Here is a 20,050-nt window from a genome sequence, read left to right on the forward strand (position 1 = left end):
AGGTGCGAGGGAGGCACTACCAAAGGTCAGGGCATGAGGGGGGCCATTTCCATGAAAGGAGGATGAAGGGGGTTTGGTGGGGGGTGAAGGGCAGGTATGAAGGAGCCTAATTAAGGTTGGGAGGTGTGAAAGGGGGACCCAAAAGGGAGGGGTGGGGAGGCCTGAAAAGCAGGGACCCTCAATGACCCCATAGTGGGGTGTCCTCACTTGGGGGTTAATGCCCACATGTGCGGGGGGGGTGACATTGACCGTCGGTGGTGGGTGTGGGGAACCCTCAAGCTCACGTGGAGATTGGGGCACTCCCCATTAAATGACTACATGTGGGTGAATACTGGTGTGCATCTCACCAAAGAGCTGGCGGTAAACACCCCACCAAACGACTACTCAGAAATTGTTTGGTTGAATTCTGTCCAATGCCTTTCTGAAGTTCATGCTTTTGTTTTGGTACTTCTTCCTTCTAGGCTTGTGATGGTTTTCTCCGGCAAGGTTGTCTATTTTTTCTGCAGACTCAGCATCATTTAAGGTTTATAGCAAAGGATTTGCCAGGCATTCACAACTTTCAGAACAATAGAGCAGTTATTTCACTTCAGCAAGTAGGAGAGGGAGAGCCGTCAGGCAGAACACCATCCCTGGCCAACGCATCGGTTGCCAGTTAACCAAGTGAATCGATTGCTTCCAAAGCTCCACTCGGTGCCATCCCTTCCAAAATACAAAACCTGGGAACACAGTGTCCTGGCAAGCAGACCGTTTCACTTTGAATCTTCTGCTTAAAGACACATCCCGATTATGAGTCCACAGAACGAGATAATAAAAATAAAAGAAATGGGAACAAAATAAATAAACAGGAAGAACTCTTACATCTCTTACGGTGATTAGCACTGCTGCCTCACAGCACTAGGGACCCAGGTTTGATTCCAGTCCTGGATAACTGTGTGTGGAGATTATACATTTTGCCAGTGTCTGCGTGGGTTTCCTATGGTGCTCCGGTATCCTCCCACAGTCCAAAGTTATGCAGGTTAGATGGATTGGCCATATTAAATTGTCCCTTGGTGTCCAAAGATGTGCAGGTTAGTTTATGGTGATAGGGCTGGTTGGGTGGGCCTAGGTAGGGTGCTCTTTTAGAGGGTTGATGCAGACTTGATGGGTCGAATGGCTTCCTTCCACGATGTAGGGATTTTATGATCAGTCATAAAATTTGAAAGCAGGCTCGATGGGACAAATGGCCAACTTCTGCTGCTATGTCTTATGATCTAATATTCCTTCCACACTTCAAAGAAAGCAGCATTTTGGGTATTCAGGAGATTCTTTAGATCCTACCTGGTCCTGTACGAAACCTGATCAATTATTCCATGCAACTCGTCTGGATGTTGAAGATGGCAATGATCTTATAATTTACATTTCCAAGTGACTTTGTGTAATTGCTTATGAGCTTTCATGTTCTTTGAAGAACACAAAGAATTTGGTGAAATATAGTAGAATGCCAACAAACCTTACGCTATTTGCATACTGAATTTGTTGACCCAAGAATAAAGATTTATTTCATAATCTGTAGTGAATTTAGATTCCAAAGTTGCTGTTAACCCGAACCGATTTCCCTTATTTTTAAGCATTTATTATATGTAACGGTGGACTTTTGTATTAGCAGTTTCCCAAAATGACTTAAACTCCACTTTCTGGGTCATAATACTAAAAATGATACGACAAGATGTATTGTTTCAATTTACTGACAACTTTCAACATAGGATCATTTGTTTCTGTTTATCCAAACCATAAACAAGCTTTTTAACCTCCAATTCTGCACACACCTCCTGTTGGTCCATGAGTCAGGCAGATTTTATTCTGCAGACTAACATTTATAAACTAAACATGCAAGGTACACATTTTGTCAGCTTTTACTAAATACACACAGCTATAGCGGTTGAAGTATTTTGGACTTTACACCATTTGAACTATAAAAACATACTGGTTCTGAGTTAAGACAACACTAGCTAATCACAGCTCACGTCTCTCAATGTACAGTATGGAACATAACTGAAAACATCTGGACAATATCTGAAAACTATTACTGCAGGCTTGAATCCAAGTACATTCAGTATGGCTTCAGTATGAATCCAAGTACATTCAGCCAAAGTAGATCAATCATCCGAGGTTTTCCTGTACTGAAATAGCGTTTATTGGCTGGATGCTGCTAAGATTCTGTCTCTTGGTTTCCTTCCTCTTCGGCAACCATATCCACCTCTTCCTGTTGCTGTAATGCAGCTTGCTCATCAGGGTCTCCTGGCAGGATGCTATTGATGGTCTGTAGAAGCTCCTCAATCTGTTCTTCCGTTAGTCTCTCTTCACTCTCTTCTACCATCTGAAACATTGGAATGGAGAACTTGACATTTGTAATGAAAACTATTCAATTTTATTCCATTTCTCATAAAAATGAGTGAATTAAACATTAACTTATTGTAAAGAGTTTGCTCTAACGAGCAGTAGGAAGCCCTAAGCGACATATTAATCTAAAAGTTCACTATCTCCAAATGAAAACAAAATTTAAACTAAGTTTAAATTACTTGAGGGCAGTACGGTAGCATTGTGGATAGCACAATTGCTTCACAGCTCCAGGGTCCCAGGTTCAATTCCGGCTTGGGTCACTGTCTGTGCGGAGTCTGCACATCCTCCCCGTGTGTGCGTGGGTTTCCTCCGGGTGCTCCGGTTTCCTCCCACAGTCCAAAGATGTGCAGGTTAGGTGGATTGGCCATGATAAATTGCCCTTAGTGTCCAAAATTGCCCTTAGTGTTGGGTGGGGTTACTGGGTTATGGGGATAGGGTGGAGGTGTGGGCTTGGGTAGGGTGCTCTTTCCAAGAGCCGGTGCAGACTCGATGGGCCGAATGGCCTCCTTCTGCACTGTAAATTCTATGGAAAAAAAATTAAAAATTCTATAAGTAAAATGGCTTATTTTCAGTTAATTTCTGAAATTTTAACAGGGCCGGTTTGGATATTATATCACAGACTCCCAGATCATGGTCAAACAGCTTGATTCTGAGATTCGCTTGCCAAGTGCAAGAGTGCCAATGATTAAACTGCTTGTCTGAAAATGCTCTCTGTGCAATTTTAAGAATGTGGGTGGTAATGAATGCTACCATTAAAACAGCGGAGAAGGAAACGTCAGACATGTGTTAAATTTTGACATGTAAAATCCTTCACCTTATTTGTCCAGTTATTTTCCAGAATTTCCTAGGCTCTCCCTTCACTGGGTTTTGTACATAAAGTCGTCATAGTCCCAGATGACTATAGGCTGCTTTCTCCATTGAGGGGAAGAGCTGACTGGTGGTGATTTAATCTAAGGATCACCACACCTCAGGCGAGGGGCAAGGTTGAGAAGTAACCTAATGAATAATTGAGGCCTTGCTTTGCCTCACGAACCAGCTGCCAGCCAACTGAGCTAAACCAGCCCAACCCAATGTGAACAATGTCAATAGGATAACACAACCTCACATTTCCTTTCATCTGCCCATTGGGCAGCCAGCCAAGCAGAAGGGTTGTGGGACTTCTGCTGGGACATTCTATAGTCCAGACAGTCTATAGGGATTCTAGGGACAGCCTAAAGTTCAAACCAGAAAAACACAGTGGCTATTTGTACATTATTTTCACATTTAGAGTTCCATAGCAAAAAGTCATGATGCCAACAGCCAGGGGAAAATAGTTTTTATTTAAATGTTTAACTGAAGACCTACTCAAATTATGTTAAATGTATTGATGCCTTTTTCAACAAAAGAGATGAATTGAAATTCTATTCCACAGAGATCCACTTTGACTTTTCAAATGAGAAAATAGAATGTTTATAATTTCAACATAAACAAAAGCTCTAGCAGCTGGGTAACCAGTACAGTGTGCCATAGATTAAATGTACTCATCCATACACAAATTCACACAAATATAGATATAGATAGCCTCCCTGCACATAACCCTGATTACTGAAATTTGTCCTCCAATTTTCTTCAAAATTAGTTTTAGAAAAGTTACCGAAGTTCATACATCTGGAAGCTTATGAGAAATGCTGGATCCAACCACATGTTGCCAGAGCTTCCTGAGAAACTGCACATTGTATACATGCTGACATATCTTCCGCTGCAGGGTCGCAGATTGAACAGAAATGTCAAATCCAAGGTGTCCCCCCTCCCCCCACCAAGAATCTCAGGCCATACAAGTACAAATTATTAATGAGATGACTAAAAGGCAGAAACAATTACGCAGAGATGTAATGAAAAAATAATTTCTTAATATTTTTAGTAAGTCTAAAATCTTGCTTTGCACAACAAAAATTCCAAATTGTGAATTATTAAAATTTGTTTTCAAAAAATGTTGAGTGATTTGATTAGCACACAAGCCATTTCCTTCTTATTAATTGATATTTTTATATTTACAGCTTCCCTTAGAATCATACAGTACAGAAGGGGCCCTTCGGCCTATCAAGCCTGCACCAACAAAAAAATCTGGTGAAGGCTGGAAACCTCACAACCTTTAAAAAGCACTTGGATGATTGCTTGAAAGACCATCACATTCAAGAATCTGAAACAAGTGCTGGTAAGTGTGATTAGTGCGGGATTAGGGGTAGTTCTTGGCGGTGCAGACTTGATGGGCCAAAGGGCCTTTTCTGCGCTCAATGACTACTCAAATCTACTTTACGACGCTAATCCCACTTCCCAGCACTTGGCCCAAAGCCGTGAATGCCATGACATTTAAAAAAAAATATATATTTATTAAAGTTTTTTAACACAATGTTTCTCCCTTACAAACAATAACCCCCCCCCACTAACAAAATAACGAGAAATCGCGCAGAGCATGATATATACATGGCAAAATGATATATTTACATGTCTTTGTACACTGGCTCTCTCCCATACGTGCCAGTTTCCCCGACCCTTCATGTTATCACTTGCTCATCCACCCTCCCAGGCAGTCTACACCGCCACCCCCCTCCCCGGTTGCTGCTGCTGCTGACCGATCTTCCTCTAACGCTCCGCGAGATAGTCTAGGAACGGTTGCCACCGCCTGTAGAACCCCTGCGCGGACCCTCTCAAAGTGAACTTAATCTTTTCCAACTTTATAAACCCAGCCATATCGTTTATCCAGGCCTCCATGCTGGGGGGCTTCGCCTCCTTCCACATTAGCAAGATCCTTCGCCAGGCTACTAGGGACGCAAAGGCCAGAATGCCGGCCTCTTTCGCCTCCTGCACTCCCGGCTCATCCACTACTCCAAATATTGCTAGCCCCCAGCTTGGCTTGACCCGGACTTTCACCACCTGAGATATTGCTCCCGCCACTCCTCTCCAGAACCCCTCCAGTGCCGGGCATGACCAAAACATATGGACATGGTTCGCCGGGCTCCCTGAGCACCTTCCACATCTGTCCTCTACCCCAAAGAACCTGCTCAACCTCGCCCCTGTCAGGTGAGCTCTGCGAACCACCTTAAATTGTATCAGGCTGAGCCTGGCACACGAGGAGGAGGAATTAACCCTACCTAGGGCATCCGCCCACAGACCTTCCTCGATCTCCTCCCCCAGCTCCTCCTCCCATTTACCCTTCAACTATTCTACCAGCGCTTCCCCTTCTTCTTTCATCTCCTGGTGTATTTCCGACACCTTGCCCTCCCCGACCCATACACCCGAGATCACTCTGTCTTGAATTTCTTGTGCCGGGAGCAACGGGAATTCCCTCACCTGTCACCTCACAAAAGCCCTCACCTGCATATATATATATATATATATATAAAGGCATTTCCCGGGGGTAATTCAAACTGCTTCTCCAGTGCCCCTAGGCTCGCAAACGTTCCGTCAATGAACAGGTCCCCCATTCTTCTGATCCCCGCCTGCTGCCAGCTCTGGAACCCCCCGTCCATCTTCCCCGGGACAAACCGATGGTTACCCCTGATCGGGGACCACACCGATGCTCCCATTGCAACCCTGTGCCGTCTCCACTGGCCCCAGATCCTTAGCGTTGCCGCCACCACCGGGCTCGTAGTAGCGGGGCCAACAGGTCTACGTACTTCCTGTAGAACTACACCGGGAACCCGTCCGGTCCCGGGGCCTTCCCCGCCTGCATGCTCCCCAAACCCTTGCTCAGCTCCTCCAACCCAATTGGTGCCCCCAAACCAGCCACCTCTTGCTCCTCCACCCTCGGGAATCTCAGTTGGTCTAGGAATACCCAGAGTTGAAGGGTAAATGTGTCTTCGCCTTCCCTGTGGTCAACAGGTCAAACTCCGTCTGGAGCCGTCGTCTTTCACCAAGTAATCTTTCCTCCGGGGCCTCTGCGTATCTCCTGTCCACTGTCAAAATCTCCCCCACTAACCTCTCCCTTTCCATGCCCTCTGTCTTCTCCCTATGAGCCCTAATGGAGATTAGCTCTCCCCTGACCACCGCCTTCAACGCCTCCCATACCACCCCTACCCGCACCTCCCCGTTGTCGTTGGCCTCCAAGTACCTTTCGTTACACCCCCTCACCTTCCCACACACCACCTCGTCCGCCAGCAGTCCCACATCCAGCCGCCACAGCGGGCGTTGGTCCCTCTCCTCTCCCAGCTCCAGTTCCACCCAGTGCGGGGCATGATCCGAAACGGCTATGGCCGAATACTCCGTCCCCTCCACCCTCGGGATGAGCGCCCTGCCCAGAACAAAAAAATCTATCCGGGAGTAGTCTTTGTGTACATGGGAAAAGAAAGAAAATTCCCTGGCCTGCGGCCTTGCAAACCACCATGGGTCCACTCCCCCCATCTGATCCATAAACCCCCTAAGTACCTTGGCCGCCGCCGGCCTCTTTCCAGTCCTTGATTTGGAGCGGTCCAGTGCTGGATCCAACACTGTATTGAAGTCCCCTCCCATTATCAGGCCTCCTTTCTCCAGGTCCGGAATGTGCCCCAACATGCGCTTCATGAATCCTGCATCATCCCAGTTCGGGGCGTATACGTTTACCAACACCACCCACGTCCCATGCAGCCTACCGCTCACCATTACATATCGCCCTCCATTGTCCACCTCAATAGTCTTGGCCTCAAATGACACCCGCTTTCCCACTAATATTGCCACCCCTCTATTCTTCGCGTCCAGTCCCGAGTGGAATACCTGTCCTACCCATCCCTTTCTTAACCTGACCTGGTCCGCCACCTTCAGGTGAGTCTCTTGGAGCATGACCACGTCCGCCTTCAGTCCCTTTAAGTGCGCGAACACTCGAGCCCTCTTCACCGGCCCATTCAGCCCCCTCACGTTCCACGTTATCAGCTGCCCCCATGTCACTCCCGTAAGTCAGCTGACCCCGGCTTCCCCCGCCGTCCCATTGACCTCCCCGTGTGGGAGTCTCCCAATCCATATGCGTTCCTTCGTTCCCCTTCCCGCCTTTCTTCCCGCGCGCAGGAGAAACCTGCACTTTCCACAGCCCACTCCGCCCCTTCTGGCGCAGCTCCTGTCGCGGCCTTGTCTCTCTCCCCCAGCCCATATAACATTTCCTGCACGTGATTGACCTCCTATATACAACAACCATCACACATCAAACCTCAAACATCCCCCCCGCCCTCACAAATCCTCAATTAGAGTCCAACTTTTCGGTTTGTATAAAGGTCCACGCCTCTTCAGGCGTTTCGAAGTAATAGTGTTGGCCCTTGTATGTGACCCACAGTCGCGCTGGCTGCAGCATTCCGAATTTCACTCCTTTCCGGTGCAACACCGCTTTGGCCCGGTTGAAATCCGCTCTCCGCTTTGCCACCTCCGTGCTCCAGTCCGGGTATATTCGGATCTCTGCATTGTCCCACTTACTGCTCCGCTCCTTCTTGGCCCATTTCAGGACCAACTCTCTGATCGTGAACCGGTGAAACCTCACCACCATCGCCCTTGGTGGCTCATTTGCCTGGGGCTTTCCTTGCCAGCACCCGGTGTGCCCCGTCCAACTCCAGCGACCTCGAAGGGGCCTCCGCGCCCATCATCGCCCCAAGCATCATGCTCGCGTATGCCCCGGCATCAGCCCACTCCACTCCTTCAGGGAGACCCAGGATCCGCAGATTCTTTCTCCTCGACCTGTTCTCCAGGTCTTCGAGTCTTCCCGCCCACCTCTTGTGTAGCACCTCGTGTTGCTCCACTCTCACCGCCAGGCCCAAGAGCTCGTCCTCGTTCTGGCTGACTCTTTTCTCTACCTCCTGGATCTTAACCTCGTGGGCCTTCTGGGTGATCACGAGTCCTTCAATTGCCGAAAGCATAGGCGCCAGCATCTCCTTGCGCATCTCCTTGTGCAAGTGGAGAGGGGAGGGGAGAGAACAGGAAGTTATACTTGCTGTTGGAAGATGATCCGGCAAATGGAGGCTGGTGGAATAAGTGATTACAAGAATGGCTCTATTGTTGTGAGTGGAGGAACATGGGGTGAAGACAGAGAGTTGGATGCATAAGCCCGAAGATTCGACCGTCCCATTCTGTCCCCTGGCCATCTAGAAGGCCCCCCCACACCGGTGTCCGATCTCCCCGCCCCCCACCAGGGCGGCCGCGGACCGAGTCCACATCCACCATGCGAGCTTCCCGAATGGCAATAGGTGATTAGAACCACGCCGTCAGGAGCTCGTCCGATTGGGAGCGGAGGATTGCTGGGTGGGCCTCTGGCAATGGCTCTCCAGCCGCGTGGAATACTCCGCGAACACGCCAATTCTTGGGTCCCGGAGAATCGCCGGGCCCGATTTCGGTGTGAAATTGGATTCTCCACCCCTGCGCCAAATGCGATTTTGGCGCGGGGCTGCGGAGAATCCAGCCCAAAGGTTGGATGAAATTCTCCAGGTAATTTAAAGTACAGGATGCAGCATCAGTGTAATGGACGAAGAGCTTAGAGTAGGGGATCTCAAAGAATTGGAGCAAATCAAGATTCACGTATCCTACAAAAGGTGAGGTAGAGCTCAGGGAAATCTGGGTTTGCACTGTAACGTGTATCTTTAATCTGTAGGAAGTAACTGTAAATTGTCGAAGCTGAAAGCAAACTGCCCCCAAAGCAGAGAATGGATGTAGACAGGGACTAATTCGATTGTTTTTTTGGTGAAGATGTCAAATAACCAGAAAACATAATAATAATCTTGATTGTCGCAAGTAGGCTTACATTGCAAAGTTACTGTGAAAAGCCCCTAGTCGCCACATTCCGGCGCCTGTTCGGGTACACTGAGGGAGAATTCAGAATGTCCAAATTACCTAACAGCACGTCTTCCGGGACTAGTGGGAGGAAACCGGAACACCTGGTGGAAACCCACGCAGATACGGGGAGAACATGCAGACTCCGCACAGACAGTGACCCAGCCAGGAATCGAACCTGAGACCCAGGCGCTGTGAAGCCACAGTGCTACCGCGCTGGTCAGGGATGGGTTGCAGATAACTGATTGGGTCAAAGAACCTGAAATAGTCAAAGCAGAAGAGATTATCAGAGCAGTCTTGGAAGATAGTGAGTGGGGATTAGTTGCAGGAGATGAATTGAGTCTAAATATGCTCTGTGGGACAAGAGCATACAGATATTTCAGGGCTATGCTGTTTGTGCATTTTGCAAAAAAAACACAATTTATAACGAAGATTGTGAACAGTGGAAAGGGGAGATTGTTAATAATTTCAGAAAATGTTTTGGTGTTCAGTAGTGTCAACATGGTCTAGAGGAAGGATGAAGAAGAGTCAGGTAGTTACTGACTCAGCCAGTAGGGAGTCTTCTGCCATATCACCAAGCCCACTTTCCCAGCAGCTTCTTTAATGACACAGGAGTTGGAACTGAGAAAATTAAAGGGAAATAATTTTAAATTGAAAAACAGTAGCAATTTTCAGTAAAAGGATCGAAAGAAGACAAGAGGCAGAAGGAGAATAGAACACACAGCAGAAACAGAAAATAATCAGAATTACACTTGAAATCTGCCAAAATAGGACACGGAGATAGAGAAGACATTTGCAGAACAGCTCAGCATCATATAAGCCTGAAGAACTTTTTTCAGTGGAAGCATGGGAGTATCAGGGGGTTGGATGAGTTTTAGACACACATAAAATGGATGCAGGGTTGTCGTTTCTTCTGGCTGGAAGTCTAGAACAAGGCATCACAGTCTCAGGACATGGGTTAGGCCATTTAGGACAGAGATCAGGAGAAACGCCTCCACAGATGGTGATGAACCTGTGGAATTTTCTACCACAGAAGGCTGTGGAGGCCAAATCACTGAATATATTGAAGGAAATAGATAGATTTCTAGACTCTAAAGGTGTCAAGGGGTATGGGGAGAGCATAGGGGTATGGCATTGTGATAGATTATTAGCCATGATCATAGTGAATGGAAGAGCCAGTTTGAAGGGCCGAATGACATACGCCTGGTCCTATTTTCTAAACAGAACTGGAAGGACTACCTAGCTTTAGTGAGAGGGAAGGATCGGCAGGTAGATCACACCAGTTCAGATAGTAGAAGTTATACGGCTGAAAAATGGAAAGGGAGTCACTTTGGACTGATTCTTGGGTATCCACTTAAGAGACATAACTATAACTGTAAAGGGGATTTTCAGTTATTTTAAATATTAAATGAGGGATCTTTTCTGTAGCTTAGTGTATACGTTTCCTACTGAAATGATGCCTAGTCAATGTTGCTTTTGTGACAGCTAACTCAGTAAAACCTGTCATGTGGTCCCTTCAGCCATTCACTTGGAGTTTGAATTTCTTTTTAAAAGTTATCAGTCTCTATGGGGATTGTAACAAAAGCTGTGGATGGACTGAGGGCTGATGTGGAATGAGAGACTAGGACTGATATGGTGCTGAGAAAGGATATGGCTGCAAAAAAAGGTCTTGGCGAAGTGACCAAGCAAGGCAATGGAACACCTCTAATGATGTCAAGTATAAAATAGACATAGTAAATCACTGGGAAAAATAATTTCTTGAAGGCTAATATTCCTGGAATGGATATAAAACGTTAAAATGAAAGAAAAACAAATTCTGGAAAAAACAGCAAACCAAATTTCTGTAAAAAAAAAAGGGAAGAGGGGGTAAAGTTTCAGATATAACCTTTCACTGGAACTGAAAATTAAAACACGCAAGGCCCTCAAGTAAGGTTGAATGGTGGCCTGAAGAGAAGAAACACAAAATACTCCAGTCTGAGAGAGAAAGTATTTTAAAAACTTTCCAAATAAGGGGCAGTGCTAACCACTATGTCAGTATGCTGCCCACCGGGAAAGTTAATGAATTCCCAAATGCCAAAACCTGGTTTTGGCCAGCTTGAACGGCAGGGCTCCCAAAGTAGCACTCCTCCTGTGGGCGTTCACGGGGAATACCTCACTCTTTGCCACATTCAATTTATAGCCAGAAACGGCGTCAAACATCCCTAATATGTCCATTATTTTCTCCATGCACATACAAGGGCAGATCGGCCGTGTACAATGACACCCTATGCTCCCTACCTCCCCTTTCAATGCCCTTCCACTCTCTTGACATCCAGAGCACAATTGCCGAAGGCTCAGTAGCCAGTGCAAATAGGTGCAGGGATAGCGGATATCCCTGTCTCGTGCCCCTATGTAGCCAAAAATATCCCAAGCTCATTGTTCTCGTCCTCACACTTGCTGTGGGGGCTGCATGCAGCAATCGCACCCAAGAGGAAATCATTGGCCCAAACCCAAACAGCCCCAGAATCTCAAACAAGTACCTCCATTCTACCTGGTCAAAAGCCTTCTCCGCATCCATTGAAATAATAACTTCCTACACCTTTCCCCCAAATGGTGTCATCATCACATTCAACACTCTCACCTAATGTTGCTCGACAACTGCTGTCCCTTAACAAAATCTGTCTGATCCTCAGAGACCATCTCCGGCAAGCCCTCCTCCAGCACCTTAGCCAGTGCCTACACATCTGTATTTAACTGGGAGATGGGTCTGTAAGACCCACATTCCACAGGGGTCCTCATCATTCTTTGGAATCAAAGAGATCGATGCCTGAACCAGCATGGCCGGCTGCTCCCCCCACGCCAATTAATCATTATACATTCATGGGAGATGGGCGCCAATGCTACTGAAAACGCCGGAAGGCCATCCATCCCTAGAGCCTTCCCCGATTGCATCAACGCTATTATCTCCTGCAGTCCCAGTGGTGCCTCCAATCCCTGTCTCTTCCCCCTCTCTATCTCTAGGAATACCAGCCCATCTAAAAAGTTCCCTATCTCTGCCTCGGGGTTTGGACCTATACAGCCCCTGGTAAAAGGTTTGAATGCCTTGTTAATTTTATCGGTGCTGTCACCAATCCTCCTTCCCATCACTCAGCTGTGCTATCTTCCACGTGGCCAGCTGTCGCCTCAACTGATGAGCCAGCAGGAGGCCGACCTTCTCCTGATACTCATAAAACCCTCTCCTTGAGTGATGAAGCTGGCCCACTGCCTTCCCTGTTGCCATAGTCCTCATATCACCGAGCCAGCTTCTCGCAGAACTTACCTGCCAGGTGTGTCGAATCGAACATCCATGAGGGTCTTTAGGCTTGATCTGTTTCAAACCTCACGTCCACATAATGTGGCGCGTGGTCTGAAATCACGATCGCTGCACATTCCACCACCCCAATCCCTGGAAGTATTGATTTTCTCACCACAAAAAAATCTATTCAGGAGTACACCCGATGCACGTGGGAGAAGGAAAACTCCCTCTCTCCCGGATGCCTAAACCCCATGGTTCCACCCCCCCCCCCCCCCCCTTCTGATCTATAAATACCCCCAGTTCCTTTGCCATTCCCAACTTGGCCAATGACTTGGGGCTCGACCTATCTATCCTGGGATCTAACACAGTCAAAGTTGCCCCCCCATTATCAATTGATGCAAATTCAGGTCTGGGATGGATGCCAACATCTTAATAAATTCCATGTTGTCCCAGTTGGGCGCATGGATGTTCACTAGAACAACCACGTCCCCGCCAATACCTGCTTCCCATCACGCACCGCCCTTCTGGGCCCTGCACCTCAATGGTCAGCACAAATACAATCCTTCGAGTAAACAAAATTGTGACGTCTCGCGACTTGGAATCAAACTTCGAGTGGAATGTCTGCCCCACCCATCCCTTTCTTAATCTTATCTGGTCCTTCACCTGCAGATGTGTCTCCTGCAAGAAAATCACATCCGCCTTTAAGCCTTTCAAGCATGCGAACAATCGAGACCGTTTAACCGAGCCGTTCAGCCTCCGCACGTTCCACGTTACTATCCTCACAGGGGCTTTCTGAACCACACCTCCAATAAAGTCCGCCTTCCATACCCGATACAAAATTCTCCCTCCCTCCGGGTCCCACTCTTGACTGGGCCCACCCAAAATGGCCACCCCTTCCATTCCCGCTTGCACCCAGCCACAAGGTCACCTGCGTCACCAGCACATTCCCATCCCAACTTCCACATCCTCCACCCCCCAGTTCCCTCGTTCCTCCCCACTTCTCACCACCCTTCCAATCAACCCCCCTCCTACCTAACCCGCCTTCTCTGGCTATCCATCGCAGCTCCCCCTTCCATACTGCTTCTGTTCACGAGCATCCCTGTTGGCATGGCAACTCCCATCTGAAGATCTACACAAAGAACCCCACCCATAACACCCAAACCACCCCTCCCTCCCCCTCCTCAGCAGGAGAAAGAAAAGGTTTGAAAACATAATGACATAAATTATGTTGAATTATTACCAAATTGTGTTCAAAAGGTAAAAGAACTTGGATTTCACAACTGATTGAAGGAATCTTCTCGAAGACCCACTCCCCGAGATGGTTTATCAACTGCCACGTCTTCATAATCACTGAAACTGTTCAGTCTGCATATCATTTATATAATAACCAGGATATTTACATCGCTTAAGTATGGGCTATAACAGAAGCAGTGATTAAAATGAGAAATTGTTGACAATGCCAAAAAATTCTATCCAGCAGCAGTCAGCTACCGCATTTGATATCATTTTCAAAGCCCGCAAAGAATAACAACCTTTGAATCAGTGTATGCTTTCTAAAGTTGTGAATTGAAAGAGAGGCCCCGAGGGGGTCATTAACTGACTCATATAGACTGACTTTCAAATGGAAAAACAAGTATACAAAAGTCATAAAATTGGAGGAAAGCTATCTTAATTTTCTGAAAATAGGAATTCAGATCGTTGTACAGTTTAAACGTACTTGTCTAAATCACAATGTATATATCATATAAATCAGCAACCCATAGCACCAGGTTATTTTTTAAAATGGGAAGAGAAACAAATGCAACAATTAAACTGGCTGTAGACTTTCTGTCTCCCTTTTCTGAAATCAGTGTATTCTTCTGGAGCAGTGTTTCACAGGTATTGCCTACTCTCTGACATAACCAAACCTTGCTCCGGTCCTTAAAACCATCCGTCCAACAGCAGTCTCTAGCTAGTATTTGGCAGCAAGATCCTCAGCTGATTACTGCCCTCGCTAGCTCACTTTGATGAATTGCTATTGTCACCTGAAGTGATCTATTTTCACCACAGACCAAAGAGAAACCTGTGGGCCATCTAGTACGTACGGCTCAATATCACATTGAATAGTCCATTTATACACAAATCGACTGAGAGAATTTCACCGTGTCTTTTGGTAGCCAAAGAAGTGTTTTTCTCAAAGTGTACAATTATTTTTCCTATTGTTACAGAGAGTTATTATTATGCATCTCCTTATTTAAATCCATTGCTGATGTCATCAGTAAGTGTTGTGATGTCATTAGTTGTTGTTGCTGTAATGGAGGGCAGGTCCGAAAAACCCATTGGTTCTTATTTAAATTGATTGTTGAAGTCATCAGTAAGTGCTGTGATGTCATTAGTTATTGTTGCTACCTGTGTCTGTTCGTGTTTAACTGACATTAGTTCTAATTCTACTTTGTTACTGTTATTTTGATGTTTAGCTAGTTGCTCCCATTTTTGAGCCCAGATTGTATTTTAAACTTCATTATTTTTATATGTAAACTAAGATTCACCTTCATACGTCTTTTTGATTATCTTTTTGTGGTTAAATCACCATACATATCTTTCGATGGAGCTAAATAAATTAAACTTACCAATTGGATCTCCACTGCAGTCAATGGCCTGTGATTTAGCAACTGAAGTTTTTCTGCCCTGGAGGATAGACAACAATAAATTAGCACCGTAATAGGATTATGCTCAAGATATTCAACTTAATGCTGTTCATTAACTTGTCAGATTTAAGTACAATGTCAAATAAATGAACAGGTATGTTTATTTTAAAAGCACATCTCTCCAGGCTTTTTATCAATTAGCGGGAGCACAAACAGGACAACATTCACATGTGAAACCTTTTGAATAAAATATAGGTGCCAGTGGTCACTAAAGTTGGCTTATTTTACATTCCCCTAACATACATCAAAGATCAATATAGCGCAGGAACAGGCCCTTCGGCCCTCCAAGCCTGTACCAGTCATGATACTACCCTTGGTCAAAACCCTCAGCACTTCCTAATGATGTATCCCTCTACAGATCAAATTTCCACGCAAATTTTAATATAAAAAACATTACGGATAAAATATATTCCTGTTGAAAACGTTGAACCAAAACAGAACAGGTGAAAATGGAAGAACAATGGTGGTCAAGAATCACAACATTTTCTGTGTGCTGTATAAGAATTATAAGTTTGGGATACACCAAGAGAGTCACATGAAGGCATTGTCTTACTTTATAACCTTCGACTAGCTCCTTAGCATTAATTCACTTGTTTTACATCTGAAACTCCAATTTTGTAAACCCATATTCAGAATGTTTTAAAGAGAAAGACAAGGACTGTGACAATTCTCTGCACTGTTAAAATAAAACTCGAGGCATTACATTTTAATATAGAACTACTTATGAAAGGATAAAAAGTGAACATCAATCTCAATATCTGGAACCAAGGTTAGCACTGGGACTGCGGCGCTGAGGATTCGGGTTTGAATCCCGGCCCTGGGTCACAGTCCGTGTGGAGTTTGCACATTCTCCCCATGTCTGCGTGCGTTTTATCCCCACAACCCAAAGATGTGCAGGTTAGGTGGATTGGCCATGCTAAATTGTCCCTTAATTGAAGAAAAAAATAATTGGGTACTCTAAATTTTAAAAAAAAATTCTGGGACCAAGCCGCCCTAACAAAAGAAAAGGAGGGTGGGTTTTCATTTTCACCACTTGGGCAGTAATCTACTGGAGCAGATCGCCTGCCCTTTATGCAATCTACCTGAATTTAATTTCATTGATTTCTGAGGAATTTTAAATTTAAGTGAGTTCTATAAAGAGCAGGCAACCTGTACCTCTTAACTTTCCAGGTGCCACAAAAAAACCTTTTCAAATTCTGCAGAGAATCATAACTCCATGTGCTCAGAATCTTATTCTAGTTGTGTGTATTATAATAGTCCTTCAAAATCTGGGTCGCGGGGGAGGAGAGGGAAGAAGATCTACTCTTAAAAAGGAATAAAAAGACACCAAATTTGATTACTGTAGTAAAACAAGAAGCATGACTAATGTTATGTAACTTTGATTTTAATGCTTTATCAACTGCTTGCGTGGTTCAGCTCTAAAAGATCATTGGGTATATCCACCCAAAGCAACAGTTTTTATTAAATCATTGGGTGTAATAGAAGAATCTGGTGCCGTCTGTGTTCTTGACAGTACAGGATCCACAGCTGAATCATATTAATTAGAGTCAACAGCCTTACAGACAACCTAAAGTTTAAATTCATCATATTGTTCAGCTGCTGCAATTTTCATCAGAAAGTTATCACTAACTAGAAAATTATGTTCCAAACCCGTATCATCCGTGGAGCCCTAGAAGGATCCCGTTGCAAAGGTGTTTAGGGCTTCACGGCCACAGGGAATGGGTGCCCTCCACCGCAAAGCGACGCCAAGTCCGCAAGGACGTGACACTGGTGCTGCACAGTCTCCCTTGTGAGATGGAGTTGACAATGGCATATGTTGTCCGAAAGCTCTCTGAAGAACACTGGGGTCCTGTAAGCCTTTCGTCTCCTTTAATGCCTTTGTGTTCCCTGCACAGCTGGTGCGGCTTCCAGCTCCTGAGCCTACCCTGCGGCCTCCTGTTCAGTTCCACTGGCTCCATACAGACATTGATCACATTCCTGCGAGGAATGAGAGAGAGAGAGGGAGGGAAAGAGAGAGAGAGAGAGGGAGTGAGAGTGAGAGAAATAGAAATTCCACCCGAGAGTCTCCTGACCCATTGGATTTCCGGATCTGGAAGCAGCCAGTCCTAGTAGACCTTAGCATGTAGCAACCGCTTACTCACAGCTCAGGTGCCCTCCCTTCTCCAGAACAGGTCTGGCCCCAGTTTATGCCCTCGCCCACTTACTCACCTTTTGCCTCTCCTCTGGCTCTCCCTTCCCTTCGGCTCTCTAAAACTTGGGGTTCTGACAGGAGACTTATATGCTCGCTCATCCCGAATGGACAGGATCAACTGGAAGATGATGTCTGCCTTGAGGGCTAATGTATCATGACTGGCAGGTGTTGGGATCCAGTAGAGAGGTGAGACCAGTGCCTCGTGATCCTGTGCAACCAAGTGTTGAGCACTGAACCTTGAATATTCATACCATTCCTTGACTTTGAGTTAACTGTCCACAACCATTCGCAGCTGGACCTGGCAGGACTGATCTGATGCGTTCGTTATGGAATCGCTTAGCTCTGTCTATTACTTGCTGCTGATGCTGTTTGGCACACAAATAGTCCTGTGTTGTAGCTTCACCAGGTTGACACCTCATTTTTAAGTATGCCTGGTGTTGCTCCTGGCATGTTCTCCTGCACTCTTCATTGAATCAGGGTTGATCCCCTGGCTTTGTGGTAATGATAGAGTGGGGATAAGTCAGGCCATGAAGTTGCAGATTGTGACTGGATACAATTCCGCTGCTGCCGAAGGCCCACAGCGCCTCATGAATGCTTACTCTTGAGCTGCTAGATCTGTTTGAAGTCTATCCCATTTAGCATGGTGGTAGTGCCACACAACTCGATGGGGGGATATCCCCAATGTGAATATGGGACTTTGTCTCCACAAGGAGCGTGCGGTCACTTCTACTAATACCGTCATGGATAGATCCATCTGCAGCAGGCAGGTTGGTGTGGATGATGTTGGTTCCCTCACCTGTACGACCTAGCCAGCACGGAGTATGGTGGTACGACCGAGCTACTCTTGGTGATGGCCATTTAAGTCCCCCACCCAGAGTATATTCTGCGCCCTTGCCATCCTTAGTGCTTCCTCCAAGTGTTGATTCATCAGCTGATGGTGGACGGTACATGGTAATCAGCAGGAGGTTAAACCCTTGTTTAACCTGAAGCCATGAAACTTCATGGGGTCCAGAGTAGGTGTTGAGAACTCACAGGGCAACTCCCTCACGACTGTCTACAACTGTGCTCCATCTCTGCTGGGTATGTCTTGCCAGTGAGACAGGATATACCCAGGAATGGTGATAGCAGTGTCTGGGACATTGTGTGTAAGGTATGATTCTGTGAGTATGACTATGTCAGGCTGTTGCTTGACTAGTCTATGAGACAACTCTCCCAACTTTGGCAGAAGCCCCAGATGTTAGTAAGGAGGACTTTGGAGGGTCGACAGGTCTGGGTTTGTCATTTTCGTTTCCGGTGCCTGTGTGATGTCGGGTGGTCCGTCTGCTTTCATTCTTTTTTTGTGAATTTGTAGCAGTTGAATACAACTGAATGGCTTGCTTGAGGCCATTTCAGAGGGCAGGTTTCCTTCCTGAAGGAGATTAGTGTACCAGATGGGTTTTTACGACATTCAACAATGGTTTCATGGACATCATTAGGCTTTTCATTCCAGATATTTTATTGGGTTTAAATTCCAGCACCTGCCATGGTGGGATTCGAACCCAGATCCCCAAATCAATACCCTAGGTCTCTGGATTATTAGTCCATTGGCAACACCACTATGCCACCGTCTTCTGCTTTTGGGAGAGGTAGAGCTAATAGGCACTCTTCTTACTCAGGCTGCACCATTCAGAGATTTCATCGCTACCATGCCTCAACCTTCAGCTTGGACAGCAAGGTTGAGAATCCCCCCCAAGGGTGGCCACCATTGCCTTCTCTTTCGGGGTCTCATCCACCCAGCCAATTAGGCCCAGCTCTTTATCTCTCATCACACTCCACCCCGGGTGCCCCACAGCAGCCCCGCCCCATACTCCCATGCCACAAAGTGCAGACTTATACAACACTAAAAACTCACTTAAACAGCTGTTTGTAATGCCTTTTGCATTGATTTGGGACCAGCGTTAGAGCTGAGTGAGTTAAGGTTTTCATTTTCACTGTTCGGGGATGGAGGTGTGCTTGTTTAGATCTTGGTGTTTTTCTGTCAGGCAATTGTGTGGGGATTGTTTGATGTTGGAGTATGTTTGTATGAGCGGGGGGGGGAGGAACAATAGGTGGGAGACTATCCGGTGCCAGGGATGGGGGCCACCAAGCTAGCTGGGCGGGCTAGGTCACGGAAGCGCAGTGGGGGGGGGGGGGGGGGGGGGTGCTTATGTTCAGTTTATTAAAAGGGTTGGGTTACACAGTGTTGTTGCTAGGGAGAGGAGGGGGGCAAATGTTCTGCTGACGAGGGAGGGACTTGGGATAAGGGACAGAGAGGAGGTTGGGGGCGGAGGCTGCCTGGGGGCAGGCTGGTGGAGGTGCAGAGCATGGGCTGGAGGCGGGCCCAAAAAAGGGGATGGCTGATTGGCGAAGGGGGGGGGGGAATAAGCCCCCAACTAGGCTGATCACCTGGAATGTTCGAGGGTTAAAAGGGCCGGTCAAGAGGGCATGTGTGTTCGCGCATCATAGGAGCCTGAAGGCGGACGTGGTAACTGACCAGATTAGATTGAGGAAAGGCTGGGTCAGTCAGGTCTTTCACTCGGGACTAGGCTCAAAGACTAGAGGGGTCGAGATCCTGATCAATAAGCGGGTGGTGTTTGAAGCGGGTAGAATAGTTTCGGATGTGCGAGGTCGGTACATTATGGTCAGTGGGAAACTGGAGGGGGTGCAGGTGGTATTAGTAAATGCGTATGCGCCAAATTGGGATGATGTGGAGTTTATAAAGAGGATGCTGGGGGAGATACT

At 46.6% G+C, this 20,050-nt stretch overlaps 1 protein-coding gene and 1 long non-coding RNA gene across 3 annotated transcripts in view; one reads left to right on the top strand and one right to left on the bottom strand.

The window, feature by feature from the left end:
* Nucleotides 1-20,050, top strand: part of LOC140386802 (uncharacterized) — a 109,092-nt gene that overhangs the window by 45,915 nt on the left and 43,127 nt on the right. The window lies entirely within an intron of this gene.
* The window catches only part of crcp (calcitonin gene-related peptide-receptor component protein), a 144,734-nt gene continuing 126,392 nt past the window's right edge, over nucleotides 1,709-20,050 (bottom strand). For both annotated transcript variants that reach the window (XM_072469509.1, XM_072469510.1), the window contains exons 5-6: nucleotides 15,022-15,079; nucleotides 1,709-2,356 (exon numbers count right to left, since the gene is read on the bottom strand). In XM_072469509.1, coding sequence (XP_072325610.1) covers nucleotides 2,189-2,356; nucleotides 15,022-15,079 — 226 coding nt within the window. In that variant the 3' untranslated portion in view covers nucleotides 1,709-2,188. The remainder of the gene's footprint in view (nucleotides 2,357-15,021; nucleotides 15,080-20,050) is intronic.

The sequence above is a fragment of the Scyliorhinus torazame genome, chromosome 12 (assembly GCF_047496885.1).
Source record: "Scyliorhinus torazame isolate Kashiwa2021f chromosome 12, sScyTor2.1, whole genome shotgun sequence".
In the NCBI taxonomy this organism is placed as follows: Eukaryota; Metazoa; Chordata; class Chondrichthyes; order Carcharhiniformes; family Scyliorhinidae; genus Scyliorhinus; species Scyliorhinus torazame.